Source organism: Fundulus heteroclitus, chromosome 16 (genome assembly GCF_011125445.2).
Source record: "Fundulus heteroclitus isolate FHET01 chromosome 16, MU-UCD_Fhet_4.1, whole genome shotgun sequence".
Lineage (NCBI taxonomy): Eukaryota > Metazoa > Chordata > Actinopteri > Cyprinodontiformes > Fundulidae > Fundulus > Fundulus heteroclitus.
The window spans coordinates 36,813,525-36,828,723 of NC_046376.1; the positions used below are offsets into that span (position 1 = coordinate 36,813,525).

At 41.1% G+C, this 15,199-nt stretch overlaps 1 protein-coding gene across 3 annotated transcripts in view; it reads left to right on the top strand.

Annotated features, from left to right (window-relative positions):
• The window catches only part of igf2bp1 (insulin-like growth factor 2 mRNA binding protein 1), a 63,461-nt gene that overhangs the window by 23,615 nt on the left and 24,647 nt on the right, over positions 1-15,199 (top strand). For all 3 annotated transcript variants that reach the window (XM_036148606.1, XM_036148605.1, XM_012880630.3), the window contains exons 3-5: positions 7,373-7,421; positions 11,256-11,307; positions 12,415-12,478. In XM_036148606.1, the coding sequence (XP_036004499.1) occupies positions 7,373-7,421; positions 11,256-11,307; positions 12,415-12,478 (165 nt within the window). The remainder of the gene's footprint in view (positions 1-7,372; positions 7,422-11,255; positions 11,308-12,414; positions 12,479-15,199) is intronic.

The window sequence follows — 15,199 nt, forward strand, 5'->3', positions numbered from 1 at the left end:
CGCCATGGCCGTAAGGTGCTGCTTTTTCCAGGTTCATCATACATACATAGGTCCTCAGTCTGTAGAAAACTGTCAACCCGGATCACATCATACCATGACGTCACAGCTTCTTTCAGGGTAATTCCAAGCAGTGTGGCTCTGAGCTACAATTGCAGGGTTTCTGCTTTTGTAGTCCTTAGCTAAGCCTCCCAGCCAACAGCTTTAATTTACTGCATAGATCTTATACATCTCACCTAGAACTGAACGCCACATGTTGAGATTTATTTCAACTGGGATGAAATCTGCTGTTTTGCCAACACCAAGCCCGTCGGCCGCCTCTCTCAAAATGGATACCCTCACTTGTTTAAAATGGAGCCGTGCAGCAGGCGGGGGTGGTGGTGGTGGAGAACACAACCTGAACTTTGACCCATGGCACCCCCACCTCTCCTTTGGCCTTAATTAGTTTCAGAACAGAGGTCTCTCTGTCTCTCTTAAACATGCTTCCCACCTAGTCTAATTTAGATAAAGGGATATTTGCAGATGAGTTTAATTAATCACACCTAGATTTACTCAGAGTTGCACATTGCAGTGCTATTTTCACGTATGCTGGCCACATGAACCAGCTCTGAAACATAAGCACTTTCCTGGGAAGTAATGAACAGGAGCAAACAGGGTTGGAAAGCACAGAGAACAAGCAAACAAGCCAGCATGACGAAAATGATAAAAGCTCAAACCGCCACAAAATGTGTGCTTACGTTTTTTTAAAGCAACGGCTTAACTTATTTAGCAGACTTCAACTTTTAAAGAGTTAATTGCGTGTAAATTACTTATCATTCATTTTAATAAATTTCCCTCTTTGTTGATGTTTAGACCTTCAAATTGAACATCAAACAAAAAGGTTCCTAAATCACTACTTTTCCAAAAGTCTTCACAGCTTTGTCAGGTCACAAAGTCAGATATAAGCAAGTTCATATTTTTTTATGTTATCAATTGTGTATAATAAAAAATGTTTAAGTGCCATTTTACATAAAAAAATAAATTGCACCTTATGATTTATTATTTGTGGAACTAATTGTAATATTAGTAACTGGTCTGCAGCATGGTAACGGTCTTATTGTTGTTCCACTCTAATTAACGCTGGTGCTTCATTTCTTCCCCCTCTGTTGGCATTCTAAGCTTCCTCCACTTCCATGCTAGCCGTTGTGTAGATTTGTTGTCATGCTTAGGTCAACCTTACACATGAGTCCACTCTGTGACATCTTCCTGTAGTTTGAAAACAAGCTGAGTTTTTCAGCTCTAAAACTGTATCTGACAGCGAGTATGAAGGTTTTGTGCTGATGTGTTGCTTTTTCTTTGTTTTCCACCATTGCTCTGTGCCATATAGGCCCACTTGTTCACTTTGGTCTTGGCTTCTCAAACATTTTTCCAGAAGTCTTGTGGTTCATCCAGATGAACTTAACTGATCTATATTGTGTTGCTTTGTTTTGGCTTTCATTGGGCAAACCTTTCAAACTAGTTCTTTCATATTGAACGTTACCATTTAATGCGTTAACTGAGGCCTGTAGAATCCCATGGAGCATTCAAGTTTTTGTCTGACCTGCTGAACATGCAGGAACATGGCTGATGACCTTCCTGTTGGGTGATACAGACACAGCTAAGGTTTGTAATATGCAATAGTTTTTCTTTTAGTTTTTAAATCAATGTGTGTGCCGTGTCATAGCCATGTTATACTATCTATCTAATATTCTATTTCCAAGTTCTTATAACTTTGTAAGGACCTACTGAGAGGTTTATACTTAATTTTACTTTGACAAGACTAGATGTTGGGTTAATGACTGGGTTTTAAGATGGCAGCACCGTTAACACACGTGTTGGCTTGTGTTTAGTTTCCTCTGTCTCCTTGCTCGGCACCACTGGCAATAAAATATTCATCTTTCCTTTTTTTGCCGCTTAGATTGCTCCTATAAAATATTAAGCCTCTGCACTTCTGTGCTTTTGGGTCGGGCCCCAGCTCATGCGTTCTACCAGGGGAGATTTGAGAGCAAACTGTGTTCTAATTGTTTGGTCTTGTATTGCAGCAGGTAACGATGGCAGATCAACTTGCAGGCGTCATGTCTGGATGAGCAGCCTGGCTTATTTCTGTGTAGCCTCATGTTGACACCTTTCTCGCTCAGACATAAGGGCTGATTTATAACTCACAGGACAGATTATGTGAGAACTCCGCACAGGTGGATAAAAAATAGCCTAGAGTTGATTACATTGACATGTATTCTTAATTAAAAGGGATTAAAATGAAACCATAAATGGGTTCTGTCAGTAGGTGGGGCAATGCAATGTCTTGCAGAATTGTTTTTTGATTTGGCAGCTTCTTCACTGTGTTGGACACACTACTCTATGAAGAGTGGTATAAAATGTTGATATTAGCCCTATAATGCCTGAATCCATCTTTTTTAAATATTTATGAGCCTACCATTGGAATGTGCTTAGTTGGACTGGAGTTCTTCTGGTTTATCCTGCTGTGTTAACTGCAGCACAATAGCAAATGACATAACGGCACGTTATAAACCACCACCCAGACAAACCGACCCTTGTAGAAGGGAGCTAACTCTTCAAACCATTTCGGATGCATTCCTCTGGGAACAAGTACAGTTTTTTTTTTTTCATGGGAAACATATTGAGCTGTGTGAATGAACAGAAAATGGAAATTAACTAGAAAAAGATCACGTGTTTTTTCACCAGGGTGCCAATTTTAAGCATTCTGAAAAGAAATTACAAACATGCAAAAAGATCCCTGCTAGTTTTGGACCAGCCAGAATCCATATCAGCACCGAACTAAGCTAGCAAACTAGAGAATGTCAGTGATGCATTCAATCACTCACACTGGGCCACACTGAGATTCTCTTAAATCACATTTATTTATAAGCCATTTATAACATGTTTTGTGAGGTTAAAATGGTTTAATGGACACAAACAATTTTTTGAGCATAAGTGATGTATGCTCAATGCCTGCACAAAGACATCAAATAATTTCAACTCCCTAAATTGCACAGCAGTAAATATCAGGCTGCTCGCTGGTCTTTGTTGCACACATATCGCTGTGCCTCATAATCCTCAACAAACTGTAAGGATTAACACAGTGGGCTGTCTTCAGCCAGCTGCTCTATACACGCTGACACATGATTGCCAAGCCCGCTATACCAGCAATCCTATCTTGAGCATTATCAATAAGTAACGTCAGTAGCTGTATTTTCTTAGGATGTTGAAAAAGGTGAGGTTAGTGTACAGCATTCTGCACTCCTACAGTAGATGTGTGGTGGAGAGCACGCTGACTTCATGCATAGCAGTGTCACTGAAGCTGCACAGTATTCGACAAACAGGTGGTGCAGGTGGTGAAGTCTGCTCAGAGGACCATCGGGTACAGCTCACTGTCCCTTTCAGATATCTACCAGATCCAATGCAAGGAGAGAACTGTCAGCATCGTGGAAGATCCCATCCTGCACATGGAGGGGTTTCCCTGCCTCCCTTCAGGGAGGAGACGCTGCAGCATCTTTGCAAACACGACTGGGATGAAAAACTGCTTCTTCCCTGATGCTGCTAGGCTGTTAAACTGTCCAACTGTTCTGCTCTGTTGTATCTCTGAATAGCATCACACTTTTGCCCTTTCACTTTACTGTGAGTAATTTTCTGCTGTTGCTTCTACTGTTAAATCACTCAGTCTTTACAGGTTGTTAGGTTTTAAGGTTTTATTCAAGCTGATTTTAATTTTTCTACTGAGTACTTACCAATTATCACAACTATTATCTTATAGTACCATTTAAACTGGTTCCAATCTTCCAACATTTATTTTTTTCATGTTGTGAATTACAATAATCATAATATAAAATCAAATATTAGTGGATGTTATTGAAACATTGAAACCTTTTTATTCGGGGGAACTTTAAGATTATTGCCTCACATTGACCCAGGGCCGGCCCGAAGCATAAGCGAACTAAGCGGCTGCTTGTGGCCCCCTGGCCACCAGGGAGGCCCCCAGGAGGCTCGGGCCGGCACTGCGTTGACCTTATCTTTCATTAGCCGATGGTCTTCTTGCGACCAAAGAATACACATGGTCTTCTTTCTAAGTTAAAGGTATGTTAATACTCGAAGAACTTCTAAGTTTCTTTAGACCTCTTGGAGAATATAAAGTGTGGTTTGTAGAGCAGTCCTTGTTGGTTCTTAATTTAGGTGAACCATATCCAGGAGCTGCTGTCATTGTGATCTCATTTTATATGCTGATTGTATGACCAATGAGGTACTGATACCCCAACATTTGGTACCACTGAACCTAGTAAAACTTGTAGAAAAGTCATGTTTGGTAGCTGGATAGATTCTGACTTTGCTGTAACTGACAAGCCTCTGGATTTTACACAGTACATGGATGTTTTGATTCCTGATAGCATGTATCCATCTCAAGCTGCCACGGGCAGGTATAGCACATGAGTTTTAGAAAAAAATAATTCTATCTAATGCTGCCAGTGAAGCCATCTTGTTGAACCACAGATTAACCCGTTTCAGTGTTCCACTGTGAATCAGTCTGGGTATGGATGCTTTCGATTGTATCCTAATGTCCCAGACATGTTTCATCTTTGACTAATATCTTGGAGCAGCCCCCCAGGTGTAGCCTCGTGAGACCATCCTGATCTCGCGAGCTTTCAAGGTTTCACTCGCAGATCAGTCTGGCTACTCTCCGTTGAAGAAAATTTGGAGCCGTTCACCAAACGAACGTCCAATCAGCGTTGGCTTTGAGGCGGGTTGAGGTGTGACGCAACGGGAAGCGCGACAGTTCAGTCTAAAGAACATGGCGGCTTCAGCCGATGAAACTAGCGTTAGCGTGGCTATCGAGCAAGTTTTATCGGAATTACAGAGTATTTCTTTGCTGAGCTAACGAGCCTTTACCTGCAGCAGCAAGAGTAGCTTGGCTTGTGGTTGTGTTTTCGTCGTCGCTCGTAAGCGACGACGAATCTGATTGGTTTATTTGGCCCGTCAATCACCAACACAGGCCAATCAGCTAACCAGTATTTTCGCCCCTTCCCAAAATTACTTCAACGGAAGGTTTCCAGATGGATATGCGGAGCAAATCTATCTGGCAGAGCCAGGTTACCCCAGGTGGGCTCCTCCAGTAGATTTGTAGCTGATCCTTTGACTGTCTGAAGTTTGACTCTTTTTATTTATTTATTTTTTATTTTTTTAGCTTGGCACTGATGTGTGGCTGTAATTCTGTCAGGAAGTCTTAAGATCAGTTTTAAGCCCTTGTGTCAGCTGTCCAACATATAACACATTTTCAGACCTCAACCAAGGTCGGCCTAATTCTGAACAACACGGCTGAGTGAAGTTTCATATTAGAGGGATGTTTCATCCATTGCACGGACATCTCAATATAGAAGTAATTTAAATTTTCGTAGGAGAAGTTTTTGATCTGTTGTTCTGGATCTGTGTTTCATTGTGTTTCATTCACTATTGTCAAAGCCTTAACTATACAAATCCAAACCAATCGCATGCTCCATCTCTACCACCCGCACCATTGTTAAGTCACTGCCTACACCCAGCTGAGCATCAATGGGTTTAAATGGCCACCCCCACTCATGCCACAATACCCCCTCCTATACTAAAAGCCATCCAAACTCCTAGGAGGCGGTACCATAGATGAATAGTCTTTGTGTCTTAAAATACCTGGCAGCCTCAACGGAAAAATAATTTTTCATAGCTTGATTGTAAACTAACTGGATTTGGTGGCTGCCTTTGCCACCAAACCCAGATAAAAATAGAAGAGTCAGAGGTACTACCACCAGCCAGATCAAAGCTCTGAATATATTGAAACCATCAACATTAACCCAGTTAGTCTTATCAACACCTGAACACTCTTCATCCTCCCCCATGCCTCGGGAAACTATCAGTCCCCTAGTCACCATCAAATAACTTGTTTGACCCCTACCATTACCACCTGCTGACCCATGGCTTACACCATAGGCTGTAACTGTGGCAACAGCATAAGAATGGGCTGGATAAGAAGATGGACTGATAAGAACAACATGCCTTACATTTGAATATGCTTTGTCACCAACTTGCTGTACTTTTCCATTTGTAACAGCAATTTGGGCTAGGGCTGGATGGTAATTCAATAACAATATATCATTCGATAGACGTATGTTGATGATAGAAAAAAAGGGTCAATAAAAACTTCAGTAGAAAAACGGGTTTCCTTCCTTTTCCATTCTAGCCATAGGTTAATATTACAGTTATTACACCATACCAACCAATCACAAACGCAGACCCAGGAACGCTCTGTCACCAGGCACCGCATCCCTTTAGAGTTGAGAGAGTACACGTTTTTTATTTATTTATTTTATTTTTTTTAAACTTGCAGTTTTGGTAAAAAGTTGGTTGAATAAAGGGTTGAGTTTGAATTTAGTCTGTGCGTTTTGTATCTAAAAATAGGTCGCTAAGCAACCGCATTAAATGGCCAGGGCTGCACTTAAGATATATGTTTCGAATTAGTTGATAATTATCAATATGGATCAATATGATTTCTGTTTTATCGATATGGTTTTTTTTCTATATCGTTCAGCCCATAGTTAGGCCCCAGCCAAAGGAAGCTGGGATTGGCTGTGGCCAACTAACTTCTTGGTCAGATAAGGGGTCCCATCAAGACGAAGCTGCTACATATGAAACCGGCTCCTTAAGTGGATAAGTCTTGATACCCCTATCTGCATAACTGCCTACACACTTGGGTGTTTGCGCATGCAAGTTAACGTTGACCTTGTCTCTCCGTTAACATGCACTCCCTAGCCAACAACAGCAATGGCAATCTCCATAGTTACAGTTGTGCTTCAGAAGAGTTTCAGTCTAATATAAGGCCACCAGATGTCCCCGATTTCTGGGGGCTTCTCCCCGTTTTGGATGACTTGTCCCCAGCAAAAGATGTATCTGGAAAACTCCCTGACTTTCAGAGTTTAGTGAAGTGAGGGGGAAAAAATTAGCACACTACTCATGCTGCTTTTTGCTTTACAGACAAAGCAGTAGAAGAAGAGGTGAGCACGCCATCACCCCACTTTCATATTAACGTGAACAACCAGGGGTTGTTTAACTTCGTTTTTTCCCCCAGTAGTTTGAAATGTGGTTGTTGAGTGTGTTGCCCAGTGCTACTAAGTTGTTTAAATCTTTGTATCTGACCAAACAGAGGAAGTGCTTATAAAGGTGACCTTGAGATCACATAAAAATACAATTGATTAAAGTTCTTGTTTTTTTGTACTCACATTTGAGACAAATTCTATCCTAACTTTCTTCACCTTTTCTCAGCTCTGCTCACAATGTAGGTTGTTGAAGTTTTCTGATTTCCATATTTTTGCTTCTACAGGACCAGAAAACTGCAGATCAGAAACATTCCACCTCACCTGCAGTGGGAGGTAAGTCCTTGTTTCTTTTATTCCCTTTCTTAATAGCCCCTTTTCGATTGACACTTTTGGGGCTTTGCAAATCATGTGTAGCTTTTCCATACACATTTACCCAACTAATTTCATTTACCGGCGCTTTACTTTCCCGGGGCTTTGGTCCCCCAACCAACCCAGTGTTTCTCTGCTTTCTCTGGGCTTTGCTCGATGGGCGGGGTTGCGTGCAGTAAGAAAAACTGTCCGCCACAAGGGTGGAGTAAGGCAACACATTCTCACTCCCTACTTGTCATATATTGACGCTTGGTCAGGTTCCCTCTGAGTAACAAGTTGATGCACGAGGTACCCCATTTCATCATTATTTGACATACAGGGTGCCCTTGTGGAATATTCCAGCAACCCAGCCTACATTAAACATTTAAGCAAAACAACTGTGTATACATGCATTTTAAATACATTTTTAGTGAGAAGAAAATATGTTCGGAATCTTGTTTCATGGAAGGTAGATAATTTTTCATTGATCAGTTTAGCCAAATATTTTAATGCGTTCTGTCTCACAAAGATGGGAGAAAGTGACGTTTTATGAACTTTCACATTCATAAAATACAATAACAAAAACATTGCAGTTCAATGCATTTTTATGACATCTCTATCAAAAGATATGCATAATATAGTTATAATCTTCGTTGAGGGAAGGTAGACAATCTTTCAGTGTCACGTGTTCTACCGCATGTAGGCGGACTAAAGCAGACTGCGTTCCAATTACACTCAACCCATCCGCCATACTTATAGAGGGAAATGCAATATTTAAAGACAGAATCTGCAATTCGTTACATTTTGATGACATTTCTAGCAAAAGAATGCAGAATATTTTCATATTAATATATCAGAACGTATTAAATTATTAAGCCATTGAATGAAAGATTGTTTTTTTGAGCAGTGTGTGTGTGTGTGTGTGTGTGTGTGTGTATATTTGTGTATGTATACATATCCATCCATCCATTTTCTGACCCGCTTAATCCCTCATGGGGTCGTGGGGGTTGCTGGTGCCTATCTCCAGCGTTCACCGGGTGAGAGGCGGGGTACACCCTGGACAGGTCACCAGTCTGTCACAGATGTCTGTGTGTGTGTGTATATATATATATATATATATATATATATATATATATATATATATATATATATATATATATATATATATATATATATATAAATTGCAAAAAGCAGCTTCTTTTCTGAAGCTGTAAAGTCAATCATCTCACTGTAATCAGACACTCACATCCCATCTCACCTTCTCACACACACACACACACACTGAAGCTCACATAAACACCCCTTATGTATTGTATGATGTTTACACTCCGCTGAGAAAAAAGCCAAATAAATGTAGCCTGAATATTCAATTGTTGGCTTCTTACCACTCAGGAAATGTAGAGAGCACATAGGTGTCTTTGATCAGATTCCATAATAAAGTCCTCTCAGAAGCTCGTATCCAATACTGACGTTGCTCTGCATTCCTATGGGGTTTAGAAAAATCACTGAAAAAAACGTCCTCCATTTGGTCACGATCAACATATCACGAGTCACTCCAGCAGATAAAACAAGTAAACTATTCAAGCTCTCCTGCTCAACATTTTTGTCTGAATCAAATATGGCCGCGGCGCATGCACCCTGGCACTGAAGCCTCGTAGGGTCCTATGATCCCCCGGTCCCTCCCCTCTTCTGTTACAACCTGTCTGTCAGACAACCACGGCAGAAAGCTACTTGCACTGCAGCAGGCACAAGCAGTGTCCAAAATTAACTTCTTGATTCACCGGCCAAGTTGGCCAGTAGATGTAAAAATCAACCGGCCAGGCATATTTTTTAACAGCCAAAATATTAATCCTCACCAGACCTCTCAATTTTTACCAAAAATTAACAGTGTGATTATGTTAATTTGGTGTGTGTGTGTGTGTGCGTGTGTGTGTGTGTGTGTGTGTGTGTGTGTGTGTGCGGTGGTTGGGGGCGTGGCTGACTGAACCCTGGAAGAGAAATCTTTGTTTCCTACCTTTGATAGGAAAATATTAAGTTTATTATAAAAGGCACAATATGAATTATCATATTCACATCCAGGCAATAAAAAACACTACAGATTATCATTATTCTATCCATGTTGGTCTCATTTGTGAATGAGGCAGAGTTTCATCAAGCCTATGGTCCAACATTTTTCCCTCAGCTGCCACACTTAAAGCACGCTGGGGTTCGCGCTGCGTCTTTACGCATAATCCAGCTGCCGGATAAACAGTGGGGAAAATGCATAAATGAAGACTGTAGGGCTCCTTTAGAGGGGAGAGAAGGAAAAATGGGTCTGAGCTAAAGCCCCTGATGTTACAAGTTCCTTAAAATTACCCTTAAAAGTGCGCACCTAAATTATATGTAACGTAATTTTGCGTACCTGAATTCAAGCGCAAGGAACCACGCCCACCGAAGCACCGCTGGTTCTGTGTCGTTAAAAACAAGAGCATGAAATACAGCTACTGACTCTCCTGTTGATTTCAATTGGGACATTTTGGTACGAGTGGAAGGACATCCGCTGGCCGCGGATAAAAGCAGCTGGCTCCGAGAGGGCGGGGGGCAGTAAGAGCGGCGAAGCACAGAAACACAGCGCACGTAGTTAAAAAAATGCAGAATAAATAAGAACGAAACTTATAAACAGACTAACTGGCGTTTTAAACAGCATCTGGTTAGCAGATCTGTTTTCTGATCCAGCATGCAGCCATGACTGGTTCTGAATGAAGGCTTCATCTGGGAGCCGCTCTCCCCCCATGCCTCCTGCTCCGCAGAAGGCGGAGTTTAGACTGAGCTCTGGATGGACAGCTGTGAACGGGTCATCCGCAGCCCAGATGGGTTTTGTAATTTACTTGGTACAAACATTTACTCGCCATGTGGCAGCTAGCCCTCTGAAATTCACTCGCCAAACGGGAAATTTACTCGCATTTGGCGACTGGCGAGTGTTAATTTCGGACCCTGGGCACAAGGTGCCAAATACCCACAAGTGGAGGCGCTGTGAACATTGTCCGTGAGGTATGGGGGGAATCAGAGGCCGCCCTGGATGAGTAACACCCTTGGGCGGCTGCCCACGTTGCCCATATCAGAAACCACCACTGCTTACAATACTATACAGCAATAGTCTTTCTTTTTTTCAGAAATGCATTAAACAATTTAAGACTTACTCAGAACTACCAATCATTTAGTTATTTATTTAAAATTGTAACCTAAAATGTCATGAAGTAGCAATTATTAGCAACAAAAAAACAAATTAAAAGATTATTATCTCCCATGAAATAAATAATAGGGGGTGGGACTTTGGTGGTAGAGTGTTGAGCATGTCAAAGATTAGCAGCAAAAGAAATTTAATCTTCCATGCCAAAGATTAGATTAGAATTACATGTTTTATCTAACTGCCATTACAACACAAATCATTGTATTCTGGGATGGCCGCATGTAATTTAGAAGAAAAGTAGTGATATATATATATATATATTTATATTAAAGCAGAATCAACCGTTTTCACACTGTAGGTGTAATATTATTGGAATTTTTTCCATCTTATTATGGAGCCAGAGTTGAGGGAGTTTTTAAATTGATTTCAGAAAAAAAGGAAAAAAAATCCCCATCAAATTTGTTACCAACTGTTTGATATATTCATGACTCTAATCGCTACAAAACTTAAACGCAAACTATTGAAAAATCCCTTTTTGTGATTTTTGTTCTGATTCTTTTTGTTGTTGTTATAGTGAATTGTTAAATAATAAAAACAGACAGAAAAGGGCAAAAATTCTGAAAGTGATGATCTTTTTCTGTGTTTATCAGGTGCTGGATGGTCTGCTGGCACAGTGTGGAACCGTGGAAAACTGTGAACAAGGTGAGTTTCTGAGCAAGACTCTGTTATCTAAAATTAGTGTTGTTCTTATTTGGTCTCTTCCTAGTGTACGTCTTCTTCTCTGTTTTACTTTGCATCTAAAATGTTTAGTTCTACTTGCCTAACTGTGCCCCCATTTCTATGAGTTTCATTTTGTCTGAGGATTGATAATTCACCAATCATACCAATCATATCAATCGTTTTTGATTTTAAGAGAAGGCCTTGTAGCTTAAAAGAGAGGAAATATCCCAACTTATCACCATTTTTAAATTGATGTTTGGTCTGCATAGTTTTGTCATTTAACAGGTTCATTAAATTCAGCGTAGCGTTCTATCAGTTTCCTCAGATTGTCTGGTTAGTCCCAAAGCAGACTAGGTGTTTCAGTCCAGACAAGTTCTTCAAGCAGGATCCACATGTGGTTCTCTGTTCTACCTAAATGTGTGGAGTTCTTGATCCTCTAAAATGTTGGGCAGACTAAGGGTTGATCGTCACACATTTTTTCTTACATGAATTGTTCCTCATTGAAAGATCCTTCAGAACCATTCCTTCATTCAGAAGCAATGGTTCTGAAGGATCCATTCTTTCTATTTCTACTTTTGCAATCACTTGTAACAAAGAATGATTAAAAGCGTGATGACTGAGTTTTCCTTTTAAAGACACAGATTTCTAAAAGAAAACTTTTTCATTTTTCTCAAATAGAGATTTCTGTAGGCTTAGAAATGGATTTCAAGAGCTAATGCTCTTGAAATAAAATGTGAGTCTTCAATAAGTTTTGTACATAGTTATGGATTATTCTGTGTATCAGCTGTTGACTTTAAGCAATTTAGAGCAGTTTAATAATGTCAGCTTTAGACAACCTCCAAAACAGCTGAGAACACATTTCTCCCACATGGTACAGCCTGCTGGTAAAAAACTGAAAACTTCATCCTTTTGATAAGCTTCTGATTTTGTAGAAAACTAGTGTTAAGTGGGGGGTCGACAAGTACATTCTCTACAACCAAATAGTGAGATTTGATATCGAAAGCAGGTGAACCCAGTCTACTTATAAGAATGCTGCATTATGCTACTTTCTAACTCAGCTTTCTGCAATTTTTGTTTGATTTGTTTCAGTCAACACAGAGAGTGAGACTGCAGTGGTTAACGTTACATATGCATCCCGGGAGCATGCAAGACAGTAGGTTATAACTCTCATTCTTTATTGTTCTCCTATCACTTTTAATTGAACATATGTTGACCTTTTTTATTAACACCACAAAATGTCAGTTGTAAATGTCTGTTTATGCTGAATGAGTGATGAAAATGTACAACACCTTTGTTCAACCAAGGAAATGAACATGAAATATGTTTAACTTGGAATAATCACGTAATCAAAAGTGCAATATATATTGTCATTTATATACAGACCTGTCTGTCAATAGATAACAAATGGCTCTATAAAACAGTTTTTGTGTTGTACGTCTGCCATCTGGTGGCCATTTCTATAAAATGTTTAACTTTCCCCCCATTGATGGAGCAAGTTCTGCCACTGATCTTCTTGACAACTAGTTAGATCTTCCAGGGCAACTAAAAAGATTCCTCCCAGCAAGTTTTATGTCTGTCCCCTGGCTCATGATTTTAACATTTTACCTGAAACATAAAGACAAAACAATATATAAAGTAAGGTGTCCAAGGGCCATCTTTTTTGTACCGTATTAACAGAGTTGCAGTTGCTATGTGTAATCATAGACATCACGGCTTATTGAGCTCTGTTTTCAAAAACTAAAGCCCTTTAGTCTGAACAGGTTACCTCTGAAAACAGCTGTTGTCACAAATCTGAGACTTTCCAAAACAAATAAACCAAACAAACTGAATCAAAAATACTTGGTTCTTCTTTAAAATAGTTATGGAAAACATACACATAATTGAATTAAATAAATAAAAAAATTTGGTGTTATCCCAGGCTAGTGTTTGTGTTAGCTGTGATAGCATTCTGGTCTGGAGTGCTGCAAACTGTATTAGCTGATACAGCCTAGCAAATCTGGCCGATATAAACGTTGGGCCGACAGCACTCTTTTACTTTAACTCTACAAGTCATATTAAGAAGAGTGGTGTTTGTTACTTTATCAAAAATACAAGAATAAAGCTTATAAAAGTTTTTAAACAAACTTGCCTTGGCTCATTGTGCCTGAAAACGGCAGAATTGAGGGAGAGTTAAACTCAGGCCAGCTCTACTGTGATTGGTCGAGTTTGTTGCCCCGACAACGCCCCTCCCCATGTGTGAATTTTTTGTACAAGTAATTATTTAGTTTTTGAAGTTTAAACATCTTGCTGTACATTTTTACATCATAATTTACAGGTGTTCACATTCAGAATACAAGTACGGATATTATGAAACACTTTTACCATCATAAATAATACGTCATCCTGCACAAATTCAAACAGTGACTGAGGTGAACGTGTTAGTTTGAACTGTAAGCTCCGCCCCAAACTGTTTTTTCTCCCCCAGCGAGAAACCCTCCTTCTGTCCCTCCTGGATTTATTTACACAGGGGAGTTAGTAGTTCTGCATTAAATCCCAGTCAAGTAAGATACGATAAGATAGACTTTATTGATCTCACAGTGGAGAAATTCACGTGTCACATCGGCTCCATAATCAAAAGAAGGTGCCAAATGGAGGAAAAGGTGCATGAGGTATATACAGTGCATCCACATATATACCGTGGGTCGAGAAAAAAAAGAAATAAAGGATATAGATGACTTATGTACATTTAAGGTGACTTGTATACATATGGATTTGACTTTGTACATTAAAGTGGTACACATTATTGCACAGGTTATTGCACAGGGTATTAAATAGTAATTGCACATTAGGTATTGCACTTATAATGCAGCATTGTAAAGTCTGATGGCAGCAGGGATGAATGTCCTGTGGTAGCGCTCCTTTTTACAAACAGGATGTCTAAGTCTGTCACTAAAGGAGCTGCTCAGCTCCTCTACAGTCTGGTGCAGGGGGAGGAAGGTGTTGTCCATGATGGATGTAAGCTTGGACAACACCCTCCTCTCGGCCACAGTTCCGCCGTGAACTGGATGTTCACGGCGGAGTGAGGTGGGGGTCTTCTCCTGAAGTCGATCACCATCTCCGTGGTCTTACTGGTGATGGTTTTTCTCACACCAGTTCAGAAAGTCCATGATGACCAACCGGTACTCCAGTTTGTTTCCCTCAGACACACAGCCCACAATGGCCGAGTCATCAGAGAACTTCTGAAGATGGCAGCTGTCCGTGTTGTAGGTGAAGTCCGAGGTGTAGAGAGTAAAGAGAAATGGAGACAGAACGGTGCCCTGGGGGGCCCCGGTGCTGCAAAGTGCCACCTCTGACTGACAGCCGTGCAGCCGCACGTGCTGAGGGCGGTCAGTGAGGTAGTTGATGGTCCAGTCAGCTACATGTTTGTCCACCCCAGCGTCCTCCAGCTTCCCCCTCAGCAGCACCGGTCTGATGGTGTTGAAAGCGCTGGAGAAGTCAAAGAACATGACTCTCACAGCGCTTCCAGTGGTCTCCAGGTGGGTGAGCGCCCGCTGCAGCAGGTAGATGATGGTGTCCTCTACTCCAATGTTGGGCCGGTAGGCAAACTGCAGCGGGTCCAGAGTGGGGTCCAGAGTGGGGCCCGGCACGGTGCGTAGGTGTGCAAGGATTAGGCGCTCCATGGTCTTCATCAGATGGGAGGTCAGAGTGACTGGTCTAAAGTGGACCGGTTTCTTGGCGTGCAGCGTTTTGGGAACCGGTACCACACAGGAGGTCTTCTACAGGGTGGGGACCACCCCCAGGCTGGGGCTCAGGTCGTAGATGTAGCTGAGGACCTCACAGAGCTCGTCTGCACAGGTCCTCAGCAGCCTTGGGGGGTTGCCGTCTGGTCCTGAGG